This window comes from Siphateles boraxobius, unplaced genomic scaffold (assembly GCF_051911475.1).
Source record: "Siphateles boraxobius isolate OS27281-9 unplaced genomic scaffold, OSU_SipBor_1 130, whole genome shotgun sequence".
Taxonomy (NCBI): domain Eukaryota; kingdom Metazoa; phylum Chordata; class Actinopteri; order Cypriniformes; family Leuciscidae; genus Siphateles; species Siphateles boraxobius.
The window spans coordinates 38,127,423-38,147,823 of record NW_027508734.1 but is presented as its reverse complement, the minus strand read 5'-3'; the positions used below and the strand labels follow the sequence as shown (position 1 = coordinate 38,147,823).

At 36.7% G+C, this 20,401-nt stretch overlaps 2 protein-coding genes across 2 annotated transcripts; both read right to left on the bottom strand.

Moving 5' to 3' along the window:
- Nucleotides 1-4,459: 4,459 nt before the first annotated feature.
- On the bottom strand, nucleotides 4,460-8,069 carry slc25a44b (solute carrier family 25 member 44b). The gene is made up of 4 exons (XM_077229310.1): nucleotides 7,920-8,069; nucleotides 5,891-6,560; nucleotides 5,497-5,624; nucleotides 4,460-5,280 (listed from the first exon to the last, which is right to left on the bottom strand). The coding sequence occupies exons 2-4, from the start codon at nucleotides 6,519-6,521 to the stop codon at nucleotides 5,089-5,091; spliced, it is 951 nt and encodes a 316-aa protein (XP_077085425.1). The 5' UTR covers nucleotides 6,522-6,560; nucleotides 7,920-8,069; the 3' UTR covers nucleotides 4,460-5,088.
- Nucleotides 8,070-9,270: 1,201 nt separating this feature from the next.
- On the bottom strand, nucleotides 9,271-16,476 carry oaz2b (ornithine decarboxylase antizyme 2b). The gene is given in 6 exon segments (XM_077229309.1): nucleotides 9,271-9,529; nucleotides 9,727-9,812; nucleotides 13,782-13,954; nucleotides 14,380-14,457; nucleotides 14,459-14,531; nucleotides 16,362-16,476. Coding segments are annotated over 6 exon segments (561 nt in total). The 5' UTR covers nucleotides 16,382-16,476; the 3' UTR covers nucleotides 9,271-9,398.
- Between the last annotated feature and the right edge of the window lie 3,925 nt (nucleotides 16,477-20,401).

Genomic DNA, 20,401 nt, shown 5'->3' with positions numbered 1-20,401 from the left:
ATGGGTAACACTTTACAATAAGCTCTCATGAGTTCATGTAATAACTAACATGAAGTAACAAAAATCAATCTATTCTTACAGCATTCATTAATCATTAGTACTATGTAACATTTCAATTAATAATTTGATGCAATGCTCTTATTGTGTACATACATGTTTTACTTTGAACTTAATTATACATTGTATACAACTACTATAATTGCATTGTCAAGCCTTCCCTCACACCCTTAAAACTACCTCCAAACCTGACCCTAATCCAACCCGTATCCGACCTTAATAGCAGCAAGTGTTTTGCAATTCAACATGAACACAATAAGTACATTGTTCCTAACATACTTTTTACATAGTTACAAAATCTAATAAAAAGTGTGACTGATACAACTTTTGATCTTTAAAATGTATTGGTAAATGCTGAGATTAACATTAACAAAGATTAATAAATGCTGTAGAAGTAGTGTTCATTGTTAGTGTTATAATTAATGTTATCCAATGAAACTTTATTGTAAAGTGTAAAGTGTCTTTCCTTTTGTCTTTTTATGAACACCTAGATTTTAAAAGCTTCCCATCAGGGCTCAGATGGACCTGTTTTGAGGTCATACCAGATCAAATCACAAATCACCAATCGACATTCACTAATGGAAAACATCCATCAACGTCCAGCTTAGCAAAAGAGACATGGCCTAGTGTGACAACACCCTGTCCACTGATGTCATAGATATAGAGACCCCACAGACTCATTAGGGCATCTATTATGCTCAGTCATTTTTCACTCAGAAACGTACCTAATGGAAGTCACTCCCAGTGGGACGGTATGCGTCAATGCCCTGGGCGTCTGACTATGAAGAGCAGTACATCAAACTCCAGTCCATCTGATCTTTACTTGATCATTTATCTATGTTGACTAATCAGCGATTGAGTCTTTAGACCTCAGCTCGCAAGCTTCCCATCTCCCATGCTTATCATTAAATGTTTCTCTCAGCAGTATTCTTTCATAAAGATTGAATTGGTTAACCACAATAGTAAACATGAACGGACAATGAACATATTATGCCCCTATTTAGCTTTTTAGGACATTACCTTTCATGTAATATACTGAATGTAAAGGGTCTGCAACGTTTCATAGATCAAAAAGCCTTATATAAATGGAGTTATTGGGCCTTATTTATAACATGCGCATTTGCTAAAATCCACACTAATGTTAAGATTTGTAAAAAAGGTCTTTGCACGTTTTTTGTGCATATGTTCGTACTTTGAGTCACATGTATGCACATTTGAGAAATTATTGTAAGATCAAATGTAATATGGTTACTCCGCAACATTTTATAAATGAGGCCCATTGTCTCCCGAAAGAAAGAACCGATTCTAAACGGATTGAAACTTCCTCCAAGAATCTTGGTTTGTAACAAATTTGCATAATGCCAGCCTTTGGTCTTCATTGGCTGCCCGCGAGCAACGTCTACTTTGACGCGCCCTCAAACACTGCAGTTGTAGCTGAGGCCTAAAAGAGTGTGGTTAGTGTTGTCAACATGTCGTGAAGCTGTTTTCTGTGCTGGGAAACCAAATCCACTTTGCATGCGCTTCCAAGGGATGAAGACTCGAAGTGATACGGTAAAACTGACGCCCTCGTTACTGTTCGTTTCACTGTCATGAGGTGCGTCTGGAAGGGAAATTCAGATTAGGAAATGGCCATGTAGTTTCTGACACACGCTGTTAGCGGTTGACCAGTCACAACAGACTTGGACCAATGAGAGCAGAAAGGAGGGGTTTAGCGAGACCAAATCCTTTATCGAACCATTTCAGACAGTGTGTGAAAAGAGGTGATCCTGAAATGTACTGTATATTATGAGAAAATTATTATTTTACCATTGATGCAAGTAAACCTATTGTAGGAGCCCTCCAAAACAAAAACAGAAACCTTTAAAATAGCATCATAGAATAATTTATAAATACGTTTTTTTTAATAAATGTAAATATAACATCATTATAAATAATATTTTGTAGACAAACTAATTAACAATTACCATCACACACCGTCTCATAAATATTTGTTGATACTTTTTGCAAGTATTGATAGTGTGTGGGATTTCCTTTTTTGTATAGAACAAAAAAAATGATAATGTCTTTTCATAAATTGTGTTTTATGTGAAAGGAGGACAGTAATGCTCTTTTCAGTGGTCCATAGTCGTTACGGGCGCAAGATAGTGGTTTTGGCCACAGTGATGAAGTCTGTGCCATTGTGTTCTGGCTGAGACATTGATCATTGGCAGCACTTTCCTGGCCTGAGGGTGGAGGCCCTATCTTCGCACTAGTTAATCACAGCTGCATGTTGCACCCCAGTCACAAAATATTGCTGCTAGCACGCTGATCATAGGCCGTTGTTCTATTATGATTTAATTACGCGAGTTCAAATCTTGGGAAGCGTGAGTTATGTAAGTGCAGAAATGCCATATGCTGTGTGTTTTATATTCTCTTTGCATAAAACTGTCCCAGTTTATATTTATTTGGACTGTTTTATGGTCTTCCTCATATGGTAGTCTGTATAAAAAGCAGTCTGGTATTTTTCACAGTCATCCCAACTGAGCAAATAAACCCTTTGAGGTTGAGCCTAAACTGAAAGTTGCTCTATTATTTAGAAAGTTGTTTCACAGTAAAGCAGAGTCATCAAAATTTCAAAATTTTCCAACTGACAGAAAAATAATAATGAGATCTTGCAAACTTGGGAATTGAAATGTATAATATAATTCCTTCCCCTTAAGGGAAGCATAACGAACCATCATATGAATGCAGTTGCAGGGAAACCTCAGGCTATAGAGAAGCACTGCCCTGGCACTAATCATTAAATCAGAGCAGAAAGAAACTCTACTGCCCAAAGACAAACACACTGTCGGGGGCAGCGCACTTGCCCTGAAATTGAACTAATGAATAAGCTCCTTCCAAACGGTCAAAAATTTTTGTCAGTTGGTTTGGTCTTCTGCTGCAGTGTTGAAGAGATAACAACCTATCAGTGCACTGCATGCCACTGCTTGTGCATTTATAGCTATATTTATGTTGTTGTATGATCTCTGCAAATAAAACATTGCAGACATTGTCTCCCTAATCGCTTGAAATTAGTGGAACATTATTTAATGAAAAATCAATATATTTGAAGCATGAAGCAGAGCTGAAGTGTAAACAATGAAAACAAATACATTCTTTAAGCAGTGGTTAAAAAATTCCGTTAATTTTCCAGGTCTAGAAATCATACTAATTAGGCTTTCTCATTCTATTCAAGATGATATATGAGTTAAGAGGTGAATAAAAAGAAAAAATATAATTTTTTTTAAATTAATTTTCTATCATTTTAAATAATTTAAGTAATCTTGAGGCCCCCTGATTGAGAAGTATAATATTTGCTATATGTACTTAATATACTTTTTACAGATCAACAGCTATGCACATGCATAGCGTTTCAGAAATGTACTCCAATACCTGTTGACATTGTGAATAATATTACATCATATTTGACATTTTATTTATAATGATTTAAAAAAAAATTCTTCTGATTTTATCCCAGATTTTTGAGGAGTAAGTTCTGACTTCTTTGATCAGGTTGTTACTGTAATGATAGTTTTATCAATACAATCAACTATTCATCTGTTCACATAAAGAAACACAGATTCCCCTATATACAAGTTTAAATTATTCAAAGCTAATATTGATTTGCTGTCTGCCCCATGGTAGCTGAAACGATGTTAAAATTAAACTGCAAGTAAAAACGCCTCAGAAGAGCAGCAGCTGCTAAAAATATAATTAGTATGATTGGGATGACTTTGTCAGGCATGTCTATAAAACTGGAGCAGAGCATCTGCTAACTCTTTATAAGTGACTGCTCCCTAGTGGTGACAAGTACCACGGCACAGAGTCCATGATTGTTAAACGCTGTCCAGTATAGTTACGCTGCCAATGCAACATTTAAAGGCAAATAATTATTTGGAGGTCCCACGGCTGCTTCGCAGACAGCATATATAAAAGATATGGTTTAAAAAAAAATCTTAATAGCCCCACAATTCACTCCAATTGCATCATAATATGTTTAAAGTAACACTATTAAAGTGATAGTTCACCCAAACATTGTCATCATTCCCCTGATTAACAATAAAATGTTAGCAGAAATGGCTTACAAGCAAGATTTACAGTGAATAATGACTTTAATTTCGGTCAATTCCTTAAAGCAGTCTATTGTATGCACAATTATATGGATATTTTGATGCAATATGATGCTAATCTGTCCATTTAGTGCTTGACAGCCCCTAATTCCCATTCACTTTCATTGCATAAAAGAGAGCAACTCAAACATTTAGCTAAAATTGCCTCATGAGTCCCAATAAAGAAAGAAAAATAGCGTGACAGTAAGTACATTTTCATGTTTGGGAGAACTATGCTCTCAAAACTCTCAATAATACTCAAGGGCACACGGACATATATATATAACTTGATATATTTGTAATCAGTTTTGGGTTTTCATTATCTTCAGCAAAGGTTATCAAGAGATTTGAATATTCACTCAGCTTTGGCAACTTAAAACATCCCAACACCCCACAAAAACAATGAAAAGCATATTCAGAGGTAAAACATGGTACACATGAGAAGATCTACTTACATAAAAACTGTACCTACTATGGATAAAATGCCATTTTTGGGGAACTCGAATGGAGTGAGTTCTCTAAATGAAATATCTTAAAAGAAATATTGTTTATATCATCCTTCTGAAAATCAACGCCTGAAGACATTAAAATACTTTAACTAAAACATTAAATATATTTGATTACATACTTTTTAAAAACTCATTCAAGAAAAACTTTTGTGCCTCTTACACCGATTAAAAACCTGAGCAGCATTTTTTCTTATTGACAGTAACAAAGAGCTCAAAAGCTGCATTGTTACTATTAGCTAAAACAAAAAAAATCACCATAATCACCCAAAAGTAACCAGCAGTGTCACACTGAAGCATCACAAGGCAGGAGATTTAAAAGGCAAAAATGAACAATAAAGATGGAGTGGAAGAGTATTAGAGCAGATGACAGACACTGTAAAGTTTCTTTTTCTTTTTCACCAGTGTCGGGAGTCAACCAGCTCTGGTCGTAAGCTGAGCTTTTTTAGAGTTTCATAACCAACCACCATGACTATTGCTGTGGGCGTTGAAGATATGATGCGAGCAGAGAGGCCTTTAGTCATCCCCCAGAATCCTTCCTCTCTGATCAGCTGGTTAAAGGTCTCAATGACTGATGTCCTGCCCTCCACCTGCACAAGCAAACAGTCAGATAGTCAGGTATTACATTCAGGGGAAAAAATTGCAGCATGAGAATTGTAGAAAGTGCACAAAAAACAGAAAAAATAACAGTATAATTGTGTAATGCCAAGTCAGTCTTATTGTGTTGGTTATCCGTGTTTTGTAAACACACTCGGTCACGCGTGCCAGCTGTTGTCTGATTTTATACTGTGTGCAAAGGAAATGACCTGGACCCGGGCCCTGATGACGTCCATGGGGTTGGTGACAGTAGAGGCAGTGGCGGCCGCCAGAGGTCCAGCCATTGCCTGCAGCACTAGATGAGGGCAGTTACTGGGAGCCATCTTAGACAACTGTTCTGTGGAGCCAATAAGAGCAAATTAAATCTCAGCTACTGCAACTGATTAATAGAAAGATCAAAAGAAAAGCATTTATTTAAAATAGAAAATTTTGTAACCTATGTCTTCTTTAATCTGTCACTTTTGAACAACTACGTGCTTCTTTGCTGGATAAAAGAATTAATTTCTCAGTAAAAAATCTTACAGACCCTAAACTTTAGAATGGTAGTGTATATTGACCCAAAAATGCAACGCTTAAGGTCATTACAACGGTTATATTTCGTACCTGCATAGAAGTGGTAAAACGGCCACCAAACAGCACTATTGGGGATGTATGTGAGGAGAGATGCCACATATCCTCGGTAGAACCCACGAATGCCATCTGCAGCAAATATCTGCCCAATAATGCATCTCGTCTGGCCGAAAAATACGGAGCGCTTTGCATCAAATCCTGTTTCGGGTTTAATTTTAAAGCGCGTCAGATGCTCCCCTTGGCCCTGCATCATGAGGTGCTGTGATATGACATCTATGGGAACAGTAATGCTCTGGGCCACCAGTGACGCTGAGCCTCCCGCCACTACTGACTTTAGCGAATTGTCCTTAGAATAGTTGGAAACATATTTCCTTACCAGTTCGTAAGTGGTTATGTAGGCCTGTCCTGATATGAGTGTGAACGTGGTCACCATGAAGCCCCTGTAAAGTCCTCTCAGACCTTCAGCTCTTAGAATCTTACAGAAGGCATCGTAGGTCCCAGTGTAGAGAGATTTCCCCTTCTGAACCTGCAGCCTGGTGCGGATCAGCGTGGCTGGGTAGACCGTGGCACGGATGGCCATGGTCATGAATACTCCAAAGGAGTAGAATTTGCGTTTGTCCAAGTCCTCCCATTCTATGATCTGAATGTTGCGCTTCTGCTGCATGTTTCCTGCCTGCAGCGGCCAACATCAGTCCCAGGCCACCTGGGAAATAACAGGGGACAAATAAACATCTTTAAGGGATAAACTTTCTTTCTTCCGTGGAACACAAAAGTAGATGTTAGGCAGCATGTTAATTGGGGGGGTTCTAACATTTATATGAGTTTATATTTCACATCTATGACTTTTTTCCTCAGAATTGGAACATTTAAACTTGCAATTGCAAGTTGTAAAGTCTTTATTGTGAGTTATAAACTCGCAAATGTGAGAATTGTGAGACAAAAATTCACAATTACCTTTATTATTATTACTATTATTTTTATTCCCTGGAGGAAACAAGTCTACATAAGATGAGGGTGAATAAATGATGACCGAATGTTCATTTTTGAGTGATCCTTTTAAATATAGTGATAGGGATAGTTCACCTAAAAATGAAAATTGTCATCATTTGCTCACTCTCATATTGTTCCAAACTAGTTTCTTTCTTCTGTTGAAGACAAAAGAAGATATTTTAAAGAATTATTGTAATCAGACGGTTATAGCCATTGACTTCCATAGTGTTTTTTTTTTGTGTGTTTTTTTTACCTACTATGGAAGTCAATAGGTGCCATCAACTGGTTTGGTCGTTTGGTTACCAGCATTCTTTAAAATATCCTTTTTTGTGTTCAACAGAAGAAAGAAACTCATATAGGTTTGAAACAACTTGAGAGTGAGTAAATGATGACAAGATTTTAATTTTTAATAAAAACATTTTTAACTATCCCTTTACACTAAGAAAGTCAAATATGTGATGAGGATCTGCTAATACAAATGCAAGGAAGTTGTAAATCACAGTCTCTGTACCAAAGCTGTATGATCCGAGAGAAAAAATAATAAAAAATACTGAGACATTTCTCAAAATATATTCTTTTATGTTCAACTGATGAAAGAAAGTGGAACGACATGAGGGTAAGCAAATGATGACTAAACTTTCATTTGAACTGTCCCCTTAAGGTTATAGTTTCTGATAGAAGCTGTAATAGTTTGCTCTAATAGTTCTTAAAAACATCCAGTAAGTACATTGGTTCTTTACAAAGCCACACTGCTAGTGTTCATTAGCTTTCAGTCTACATTCCTGGGCTGAGTTAACTGGTGCTGGTTTTCTGTAACGCATACCGTTGCTGGTGTTAACCATAGACTGTAACACAATATTTGTAACATAATACTGCTCTCTGAATTTATGTTTAGATAATCAATGTCAGGGTCGACGAATCAGATAGTTCAGCCGTTTTAATAACGCTTTAATAGCATATAGTGGCGGCTAGTTAGCACAAATCTCATGTGGCTCAATAGACTGCCGGGCTCAGCTTTATCATCTATGAGCTCAGCTCGGCTACACGTCAACAACACTAGTGAACGTCTTACCGTGCAGCAGGGATGATTCAATCATATAGCATATTTAGGTTGACATTGGTGTATATGTTCAGCACACACAGGACAGTAGCAGAAAGACAGGTAGATAGATCGGTAGTGAATGGTGATGGTGATGACAGCATGACGCTGTCTGCGTCACTCCACTGAACTGACCAATAGCGCTATGGTCTGACTTTCCATTAAAGGTTAAAGTGCATCGACCGGGGTGTTGGAAAAAACCAGACATAATAAATATTTATGCATTTTATGTTTATGAGAAAAACCGCAGGTGTCATGATTCACACATTATTGATTTTTTTTTTTTAGCAGGCCTATTATTATTAGCCTACTTGTATGAATATAAATCACACCGGCTAACTGAATATAGTGGAGAGTGAGTGTGTATGTTGCAACTCACGTCTGCCTTCAATAAAACTATTGTGTTCCTACAAATGACCTTGATCAATGTCAGATTTGAGTCACTTAGTAAAAGCTATGCCAGGCAGTCAATTTAATTAATATTTGGTGAAATGACCTCCAGGTAATAACACAAGCAGCTAGGTCAATATTTGGTTTCTTGTTCTTTATTTTGCAACTATATTTTGCTCATGCAGATAACAAGAAATGAACAATAACATCTGTGGACAAGACTTGAGAGATGTCGATTTTCTACTGTGATTTTAGCTTCTTTTTTAAATTGTCTTTCAGTGAAAATGAATAATATTCATCCCTTGGTTTTAGAAGGTGTTGTGTTTTATAAGGATACTTTGAATCCCCAGTTTTCTTACCTTGTGAACATGGTACTTTTGGTGGGGAAATGAAACATAATTTCCTTTATTTCTTCATGATTTTGTGAGATTTTTTCAAAGTTTCCAATACTTCAAAGTAGGAAGACAGAAAACCTATGCTCACCTCTGATAAAATATTTGCTATTTTTATGATATTTGCCTCTTTTACATCTTTGTTAAACTCTACTCCATTTTATTTATCCGTCTTGTGTTGTAAATGTGCAAAATCTGTAAAAAAAAAAAAAAACTGACACATTCATTAACAATTGATATTTGTAGTTTTACTGAGACAATGACTGATTCATAAAGTGCAAAACAAGTTCACATTACAGCATGGAGGTGCAGGTGTTGCTATAATTAATTTTACATATAAAGTGGCCACAGTGTACATAAGAATTACTGTTAAGTATGAATATCACAGGCATGTTATTTTAGTTATTTTGAGTCATTTTCACATAACAACCAAGTTATTGCTGTTTTGATACCTTGAACGCATAATTTAAATGTTCAGTATGAAATGGTGTGTTTTTTGAGGCAAACAAATTAGCCCATACTTTGAATTATTATACTTTAATTTTTAAGTTACTGATTTCCTGTACCCTCAATGCCCCTCTGCAATGTTAGTTTTTCACAATAACCCTGATATTGTTGGTTTTATATTTGTTCCAGTTAACAACAGTCAATAGAATATCTGTTTGTTTAGTTATTCTTCAGACGAGTGAGTTTGTTGAATATCGTAGACCACAAGACGCAAATCTCCTGCAATAGATGCTATAAGATGATCTGGTTTTACAAGCTCAAAGCCAAGGTAGCAGAATGTTCTGGTAAGGAGCACTGTGGAAGAGACAAGAAGAAATGGCAACTTTGTTAAAAAAAAGCATCAGAGTTCATGGGGTATAAAATTTCTCATGATAAAAGGCAGCTGACAAGTAATAATGGTGTAATGTATTGTGATTCTTTATATAACTCTAAGAGCCAACCCAAAATTCATACCATTTCCAGCCAATCAAATCCACTCATCCGGAACTTACATTTATCTGGCCTGTTCTTCGTGAACCACACAAATACACGATTTATCTTCAATTTCTCCTCTGCAAACTCCAAAACAGCAGTGAGCCTTCAGGAGTAAAGAGAAAAAAGAGAACATACTTTCAAAAGTCCCTTTTAAGAAAAATCAGTTCGTTTAGTTTTGCTTAATTGGTGGCGCTGGGATCTTTGCGTCGGTGTAATGCATTGGACAAAAAAAGTCAGCGTAGGTTGTTTTTTTTTTCCTCACAGACCGGCCCATGTAACATGTAGATCAGCGTTATCATTGGTTATTTTCTTGATTGACACTGGGCTGGTCCAATCACATCTTTAAACACCTCCCCCTTTGGGCTCTGAGCGAGCGTGCAGTGTCAATGTGTATCTGCCAAAATAGTCAGAGAGATGGAGAATAGTGGTGGGCAATACTGCAAAATTTGGTATCGATCCGATACCAAATACATATAGGGTCAGTATTGCCGATACCGATACCAATACGATACTTTTTACTTAAAAAAAATAATTTTGTGTAGGGGAGAGCAGTATGTCATTATTTCTGAGGTGAATGAATGATCAATTCTTCAGGCAATATTTTTTTATTAATGTATTTAAGTGCACACAATTATTAGTTATTAGGCACTGTAGAATGAATGCTTTACAGCCTTTAAAAAAAACAAAAAAAATTAAGAATAACAAACATCTCTCCATTTTTTCTGGTTTTAAAAGCAAATTAAATAAAGTGAAATAAAGTGCACACAATTATTACTGAAGAACAAACAAAGAACAAATACTGTATACCTGTGCGATTACATTCCCTGAACCACTGTCCTGCAGAGTTTAGCTCCAACCCTGACAAAAACTCTTTTCTAGTAATTCTGAAAACATTGATTAGCTTGTTCAGGTGTGTTTAATTAAGGTAGGAGCTAAACTCTGCAGGACAGTGGCCCTCCAGGACCGGAGTTGCCCATCCCTGACTTAGGCTATGAGTGTAGGCTTAGGCTAACCCTAACCCTAACCCTAACCCATTACGCATCTGCATATTTGACGATTAAGCATTTTACTATAATTTTAATGAAACACGTTTGTAAACCATGTTTTCCGCCAAAATAAAAGCTTGTTGCGGTTTCCGTCAAAATAAAAGATCATGTGTTATCTCTTTCAAGCACAGAAATTAGTACAAAACTAATTATAAAAGTTGCTTTTGTTTTTCAGTGCATTTATTTTACAATATATGGCTATTACTGTCATGGGATGAATATTATAACTTTTATTATGTACTAGTGTAATGTAGACAGACACTATATCACAACTAAAAGAGTTTTGAGTTTTTCTTTGTTCAATTTGCACACTGATTATTCAATTCAATTCAAATTTATTTGTATAGCGCTTTTCACAATACACATTGTCTCAAAGCAGCTTTACAGAAAGTGCATTTCGGAAATGTACATAGAAAAATACAGTTAGTTAATCATGTATTAATTTATGGCATAACATATCGCCGGCTTTGAGTCGTCTCTTGACAGGCGTCGAGTCGTCTCTTCACAGGCGTTGGGGCATCTGAAGTCTCCGTGAGAGGCTGGATACAAACTGGAGCTGATTATGGGTTGGAGCTCTTAATTTTGAGATTTTACCAAAAATACTGTGTCAAACACTGGTATTGCTATGCCAATGCAGTTTATAGCTTGTTTTAGGATTCATCACTGTGGAGTATAGTTTGATTGTATTTTACAATTAGTAGTTATTTCATCTGTTAACTCTTACTCATTCCTACTCACTCATTACATGGCATTAGTGGTTTTAATAGGAGTTGGTAATACTCAAGGGAGTGCAAAGATCGATTGTGTTTATGATCATATGTAGTGGGCCAGTCTGGGCCAAAATGCCAGGGCCAATTTTTTTTGTCCCAGACAGTCCAGCCCTGCCTCTGGGCTATTTCGGACATGCAAGACCAACTCCTATCTACTTGAATTGGGAAGAACGAAAAAAGGTAGCCAAACTCACATTTCAAAAACATATTTCAAATCAGCAATAAAATCTGACATGAACTATCCCGTAAATGTTGTTTCATATGCTTCATATGCATAAATATATTTTAGATTGGTCCAGTCCAGGACACTGACTTACACTGCCCTACCAGTATACTGTATCAGGGCTATTACCATTAACTAAAACTATAAAAATTTGTAATTGAAATAAAGCTGAAATGTATATAAAATATAAATATTAAGTGAAAAACTTGACCTAAACGCAAAATATAAATGTTGCCTTGGCAAGTAACTTCAATAAGTTGAAGCACTACAATTAACTACAATTTTTTTTTTAAAAATTAAACCTAAATAGTAATATTAAATAAAATAAAACACTTAAAACGGGTGTTGCTAATTATAGGCTATATCAGAAATGCACAATGACAAATGCACCAAAAAAAACAAAAAAACAATACAATGTCCAGAAATCTATTTCAATAGTGCATTGAGTTTAATTTATCGACATAGTTCTTTCATTCATTTTGTCCGAAGAGTCTTTAGTCAATGAAAAAATACATAGCCTGCATGTGATGTTCATGTGTCCTAACACATGACATGTCTGATGCTAGAATTTTTGCTAGAATTGGTGCAAGAAGGTCTGGTGCTAGAATTTTTAAAACCAAAGATGTTCATCAGTGATTGTATATCAAGAGACACATTTTGTTTTGTGATTTCTCCGCAACAGCGTTAAGCAAAAGATTAAAGTGCTTGTTTGTGTGAATGAGCTACCGCCACTTATAACAGTGGCAACAAGCACTCAGCATAATTTTTTTTTTTTTAAACAACAAATTCCAGGGCTAAATCGCCTCTTATTTTTACACAAACGATTGAAAATAACAATTTTATAGACAATTGGAGATGTTTACTTTGTATTAGTTATATCCGTGCCACAAATTGTTTCAAAAAGTGGTGGGGACAATATCGATCCTGGCAAAAAGTGGTGGCGACATGTCCCACCAGTAAATTATGGCTATGTTTATAAATAATAAAATAACACTGCAGTATATAGGTGTAAGACTGGAAAACTAGTCAAGGAACGATCACTCCTCGAGTGGACAAAGGACCCTGCTGAAAATTACCATTTGAACTCACTGTCGTGCACCATTCGCAAGTCTCACCCCAGAATCATTCTAATCTACATATCTTTCCCTCCACCCCCACTCTCTCACTCTCGTGGTGAGATCAACTAAAACTCATCCAAAATATACATGGTTTTAATGTGAACAATTATCATGCAGTTTTATACATGTTTGGTATCATTTGAAATGTCTCAGTGCGACTGGTACAAATGTCTCATTCCCAAAGAAGTAAACCAAAAGGTAATAAAGTTCTTAAGAGTTTAGAAATATCTTGCACACAGAAGGGTGTGTCTTACAGACAAATGGTCAGAAGGTGTTAACTCAATGCGTATGTCCACTGTTAGCAAATGGTTCCATGTAAATCAACTTCTGCCCCAGAAAGTCTGGGACAGTGATTAAGGTGAATTTCCACTGTGAACTCATGTTTACATTTGAAATGAGTTCTGGCTATACAATGGAATGCAGCAAAAATATCATTTCTGTACCTCAGATCAGCCTGTGAATGCTGAGAGTCGCCGAGATTTTGAACTGATTATGAAATTGGCATGATACATTTGCGTGACATAATATATTGTTACATTTGATTATTCTAATTGACTTTGACACTATTTTCATTCAAGAGTTTAAAAAGAATAGTCAAACATTCGTTCACACTTAATGATGCACAGATATCATTAAAACCTTTTTCATTTATGGAGTCAGATTAAATAACGAGTTAATACATATGAGAAAATGTATTACATTTAATCAAAAATACTTTGCCGCGAGAAAAGACAGTAACACGCAAAGAACTTCCGTGCTGTTCGGATGCCGGACCTTGGGCCGATCGAGCGCGAGTTTACATAGGCGCATATTGCATATCAGCAGTGTATTGTTTCAGTAGGCTAAATGTACCAAAATGTATAATCAGGGAAATGTTCAAGAAGAAAAACAGTGCAGCCCATACTAATCACGTACCCTTCTTTGGTGCCTTTGAGAAGTTCTCCATTTGGTAAACCAACAAAGAGGCTATGGCCAGAGAGCACAGTCTGCATGCTCCAGGACAACTGCTCACTTAGCTGATACTGAAATAGCAGAATGGGTGATTCGCTGTCCAGTGAGGTGGACTGTTTCACAGTTAACTTCCCATCCTGCATGAAATGATGAATGAAAAACGAAAAGAAAAAATGGATCAACAAAAAACAAACAATTATCACACTATTTTAGATTAATCTGTTCCTTTCCATCAGCCCAATATCATCACTCACATTCCTCTAAAAAAAAAAAAAAAACAGAAGTAGCTGTTTAGAGTTTGAAATCAGCATGAAAGTTGCAATCTATAGTGTATATTGGAGTGAAACGGCTTCTCAAATGTGGGAAAAAAAGGCAGGACTTGATTTTGACCATCAGAATTCGGGTGGATCATTGTGGCTTGCTGTTGCTGTGACCTCATGTGAGTGACAACTTGTAAGCATTACATTTATTAGTGCTAAATAGACTGTCTCAGGAAAGATAATATTTACTTATGTGGCTTTTGTAAATAAGCATCACCATTGTGATGTGGTGATATCCTCACCTTGTAAAGGAGCACATCTTGAGTCAGATCCCTGCTCATGTCTTGTCCAGCTGTGTTCATCTGTGGGTGCGGGGCATCAGGAGCACCACTGAGGCCCTGGAGCCTGCCGCCTGACCCAGCGGAGCACACAAGCTGAATCCAAAAGCACAGCTCTGCACAGACACAAGAGAGTAATTTGAACTTTGAGTTGTCCAAATATTCATGTTAAATGAACAAGACACACAATTATTACACACAAAACACTCCCATTTGGCTGCATATGGGATATATTTGATTGCATATAGTCTTCATGAAAGGTGTTCAACACTGCATGATTACAATGTAGATTTAATTACACATTTACATATCTATTTGTTTGCTATATACTTCGCTACAGCACATTTTTTTCTTGACTAATATTTTCTATCCCTTAACCCTAAACCTCACACAAGCATGTGCATTTTAGATGTTTCCTAACATGTAGCCTATATTTGGTCTTAATGACTTTACTAACTGTGGTTTTTATATTATTATTATTATTATTATTATTATTAGGTTATTATTTGTAAACGGCCCCGCTGTGAGCTCGAGCATTGCGTAACGTCCAGCTGGAGGTCGCGCGCAGATGGATCACACTCACAATTAGCCTACAGCCCTGCAATAAACGTAGAGATCAGATCAGAAAACATAATGATAGAAAAATAACACAGGACAAATGTGTGCGGTCCATAGCGTGAGTCTGAAATATGTATTAATGTGTAGCCTATTCATTCATATTTACACAAAGTTGCAATCTAATTGCTTTTTCTTCATAAGTGTTTATGTAAGGAGCTAGTCCAGCAGTTCATTATTTCCTTTAGTTTTATTTGCCAATACGTCGCAGTGCAATATAAATAATGACAGAACGGTTTGCCTTTGGACAATTGAGACTATAGCCTACGTGAAGTTGGACCTAGCACTGACGGTTTCTATGAACGCCAAACCATTTCGGGAATGTAGCCAGGATGCTCTAAACATCAGTCTCTGAGCGGATGCTCTTGTACACTGACTGACCTAAGCAAAAAACAACACACGGCTATTACTTAGTGATGGGATTTATGGCTCTTTGAGAGGATCCGGATCTTGGCGATCCGTTCATTTCAAAGAGCCGTTCAAAAGAACGGCTCTTTTGGCTCTTTTTAAATATATAGTCAGTTTTAAGAAGCCAGCTTGGGGGCATCTCAGTTTATCCTGGAAATAATCACTGGGAGGAATGATGAGGTGAGATTTGTAGTCAAATAATTAAAACTCAGATATCACACACCAATACCTGAGTTTGAATTATTCTGAAATATTGGTTATTACCTCATTTGTTATGTGTGAACTATATTCCATAGGGTTGCACAACATCCCTCTGCTTAGAAAGTGACATCAGTATTTTGTCGTTATTATTTATCATTATTTTGGATTTACCTTTAGTACAAAGTGTGTGTGTGTGTAAAGCTGTTGACTAATGTTATTCATACAATACCTACTCACAAATAAACATCAAAGACAAAGCTGGCTGCAATGCATTTCTGTGCAAAACAGCTTTTACTACAAACACTAACACTTCCACACAAGAACATTGTTATCACACAAGAACATTTTTATAAAAAACAAAAAATATTTAACTTTTTTTTAACTGGAGTAACCATGTGACGGCAGCGTGCACAAGTCATTTGCTCCACGACAGAGGCATGTAGTGTTTTTTTCCATTGGAGTACTTCACGTAAAGGATGCGGGCACGTCCACAACTACTATCATCATGCTGTTAGGCAGTAGCACCCCTGCGCTGGGTGCGCCCCTTCCCCTATAACGGAGGAGCTAATTTGTGTGCATCTGTGTGAAACACGCATAGGAAAAAAAGAACGACAGAAAGAACGGCTCCCCTCCAGCCGCGAGTCGGCTCCCATCGTTCATGTTTCTGAGCCGTTCAAAAGAATCGGTTCGTTCGCGAACGTCACAACTCTACTATTACTTACCTTGCTTGGTTGTTGATCATTGCGTCTCTTCGGGTAACGTTAAGTTGTGTCAAGCGAACGCACTTGTTCGAGTCACGGGTTTAACAGACGTGATGCTGCGTCCTTCCTCCCGCGCGCTCTCCCAGTGGACCGAGTGCTTCATCATCATCATCATCATTTCAGGAGGTTACAGGCTAGAGCTGCTTTTGCCCCAATGAATGCTCAAGTTCATTTTATGATGCGAGGAGAACTGTGATCCCACTCCCTTCTTATCTCAACCACAAAACTTACAAATTACTAAATTAAATAATGTAGAAAAATTGTTTTGTAGACAGATTGTGTGTTTAACTTCAATGTTACCTTTTACACCACCATAAACGTTTATAAAAGAATAAATTCTAATAAGAAAATTTAAAAAACTATGAATAAGTCCAATTTATAAAATGCAGTTTGATCAAAATGTTCCATTCATGGGTGAAGACATGGAAAAAACGGAAAGCCAGTCAGTTTAGCTTGTTTTGTCATAACATCACCACTTGATGGAGCAATAATCCTGATAGGCTATCTCAATCCTTTCCTCTAAATGCCTATCCTACAAACACAGCCAAAACTATAAAATATCTTGCACATTATTTTCCATTTGGTTTTCTGTTTTTATGTCGGGTTTTCTCAAGAAGCTAATTCTTCCGAAGATTTCAGATGACCTAACACCTGTGAAGAGATGACTAGCTAACTCTTGCTGCGAGGACCTCACATGACGTAACTCTGAATCAACATACACAACTGTTACATTTTCTAGATATTGTAATTATCGATCACAACTAAATTGTAATGTTGTCACATGCATTTTGTGGTGTTTTGAAATTATATCTAGGCTATTGTGAAATGCGCTATAGGCTACAAATAAATCTAGGCTAACTTGAATTTAAATTTATAGGCTAAACTTTAAAAGACATTTTATACAAAGCTATTGTGTCAATAAGTAAATTATGAAAGAAATCATTTTTATATTGCTGCCTTTGTGTAGCCTATGTATTCTCAGATCTCAGATCTATGTGGACTTTGTGTTTGATTTGCAGGTGCTTCACATAGCATTATTCGAATTTCAGGTAATAAGAGAAAAATGTAGCCTACTATTATTTTTATTTTTTATATTTTATTGATCACTCACTACTTAAACCACTTATTCTCAATACTATAAAATATGTATTAAACCTAAGAAAATATTAGTAATGATTTAAACTTATGAATAAAACATTAAAATATAAACCTTATTTATAGCTTCACATCTGTGTCCATTTTTTCAGTACAGCCATTATGTTTATAAAAACAACACATCTAAATTGGCAAAATCACAGTTTTCACACTAAAGGCCATGTGGAAAAGACTTTGATGCTGTATTCTTGTCTGATGGTGTTGATTCATATTCAGCAAGTATTATTTATTAGAAATAATGAAAACGAAAGCAGCAGGATGTTGCACCCGTTTTGTGATGTGTTTTGTCTCAACCCAACTGCAACATAGTATTTTAGAAGAGAATGGGTTCTACTCGTAAATTAAATTGAATACTGTTGTTGTATTAAGGAGGTAAGTGTCATGTTTGCTTTCACAATATTCCTAAATTAAATTCTAGCTAATACATACATTTTCCAAATGGAAGTCCTCAGCTAGTGAACAGCAAATATCCTGGCTGAGGTTTTTTGTTGTTGGAGATCCGTGGGGGTCAATGAGAGGTGTTTGTCTTCTTCGCTGGATATTTGTTGAGTAGGATTAGTTTCTCTCAAAAAGGACACGCTAAATCAAATAAACCACATTAATTTGGTGATTATGTTACATATATCAGAATAAGAACACAACCCTGTCTAATATTTCAAAATGATATGACCTCACAAAATGACTCAATACAATAACATGATCCTGCTGCTAGTGAGGCTGTTAAGAAAAGGATCTTGGCAGCGTAGACTGGCCTCCCTCACTTTGCCTCATTAGATAAAGAGGCATGGAGCGGAGGCTGGTCATTTGCACGGCTCAGTCTAAGGGGAGTGTTGTCTAATCTTCTTCAGAACAAACATGACTCTGGAAGGTTGTGGAATGCCTCTGCTGTGGGGGCGGTGGAGGGTCAGGCTGAGGCCAAGGCAGGTGGTATACATCAGCCAACGGATGACATCGCCTACCCCCACCACCCTCTAAACCCTGGGATATACTGCCAGCTGAGGAAGAGGAGACGTAGGACAGGATTGAGGGTATACATCTATATGTTAGATTTGTTTGAAAAGGACAAGTTAAACAAAACTTTTGATGAGTCCGAATTTAGCGCGCCCATGTCAGAAGCACTGTCCTTTCCATTTTACTGCATAAACATGTTATGTAAACACAAATGTGGAATTGGAGAGATCGTGATCTGAACTGCAGTCATTGCGAATGTACTTTTCAACAAGCCACTAACTTAAAAAATCAAATCAAAAGAAATTCAAATAAAGGTAACATATCCCACAATATGTTCTTAATAAAATAAACATCTTGTGTTGAGAATTTTTTTTTTTAATAGGATTAAAATGAATAATAATACAGCAGAATAGCTGTTTAGTTTCCATTTACTTTCTGGTTGACACTGCTTGACCAAAGCAATGGTTTGTTTTTATCTTATGAGTTCACTGGCTTTGAGTCTGCCAGAAACTAATCATCAAATAACATCCACTTACATAAGTTGATTTTTTAAAAAACTTTTAAGCACATTTATTTATTACATATTGCTTGATAAGGCAAAACTCCAAGTAAAAATAAATAAATGATTATTATAATTATTAAGCTATAATAAATAGGTGCAAGCAGCAATTAAGAGGCCAAGCATCACAGAAGCACCGAGCATCAGACAAATTGCAAAAATGAGCGAAGACATTAGGTTTTAAGTAAAATGGTTTAAAGCCCATAAATACAATCACTTGTATTGTGACATAATTGCTTATTACTTTTGACCTTGATCTGGACCTTGATCTTTTTAAAGATTTTTGACCTTTGGTCAAACTGTTAAGAAGCTATAAGCAAAAATGTTAATTTTCCATATCTCCTGACCACTAGGTGGCACTGTGCTGAAAATGTACCGGTATCCTCAGGTCATGGTTGTCATAACGCACACCGAGGGTGCTTCTCATTTCTTATTTGTGCATCCTCGTTTCCTTTCCTCCGTCCTTTCCTAGCGCCTCAGCTCCTCCCCCTGTAGGTTGTGAGGGAAGGACGCAAGGAAAGAAAATGAGGACGGAGGAATCGAATGAAAGCTTTTTTTATACATTGGAATACTTGATCACTCAAGCGTCACTACATAGCGTCATCAGCAGCGCTCAAAGGATCTGCCCTTATGTTGTTGAAGTTTGTTTATTTAAGAAATTCATAATGAATAATAATAAAGCAAGATACCCTGTTGAAATATGTGAGATGTGTGGTTTATATAAGCTGCAAAGGTAAACTATAAATTAAAAAGATTGTGACCGATGTGAAGGAGGAGGAGAATGTATACGTGCGTCACGTTTAGTCAATAAAACACTTCCGCATAGGATACAGCTGTGTATCCTCGCTCATGACACCTCTAAAAGCCTCCTCACTCCTCGATCCTCGACTCCTCGTGGTGCAATTAGAGAATTGAGATGTCCTTTAAGATAGCTGGGCTTGATTGGTTTCCGGGTCATAGGATGGAGGACAGAGGAGCGAGGAGACGAGGAGGGATATTGAGAACCACTCCAGTTTTGGTCTTCATATTTGTTTGTGCGTAAATCAAGAATGGTTTGAAGAATTTACTTGAATTAAAAAAAAAAAAATGTTGTCGGCATGGTCTGAGGATGATCTGATTAGATTTTTGTGAATATTGAAGCAATGGTGTAGGTCTAGGAGTTAAAAGTAGGTTTTAAACAAAAATCGAATTGACAGACAGGAAGTGGCAAAATTGGTATCTATGGGTGCTTCTCATTTCTTATTTGTGCATCCTCGTTTCCTTTCCCCGCTTCCTTTCCTCGCGTCTCAGCTCCACTCCCTTTAGGATGCGAGGGAAGGCTGCAAGGAAAGAAAAT

Bases quoted from the DNA above. Each gene is read 5' to 3' on its own strand.
- slc25a44b (XM_077229310.1), bottom strand. From the start codon at position 6,521: ATGCAGCAGAAGCGCAACATTCAGATCATAGAATGGGAGGACTTGGAC. The intron at 5,625-5,890 runs GTACGAAATATA...TTGGCTCCACAG, and splicing joins GTTTTACCACTTCTATGCAG to AACAGTTGTCTAAGATGGCT. The intron at 5,281-5,496 runs GTCATTTCCTTT...TTGCTTGTGCAG, and splicing joins TCATCAGGGCCCGGGTCCAG to GTGGAGGGCAGGACATCAGT.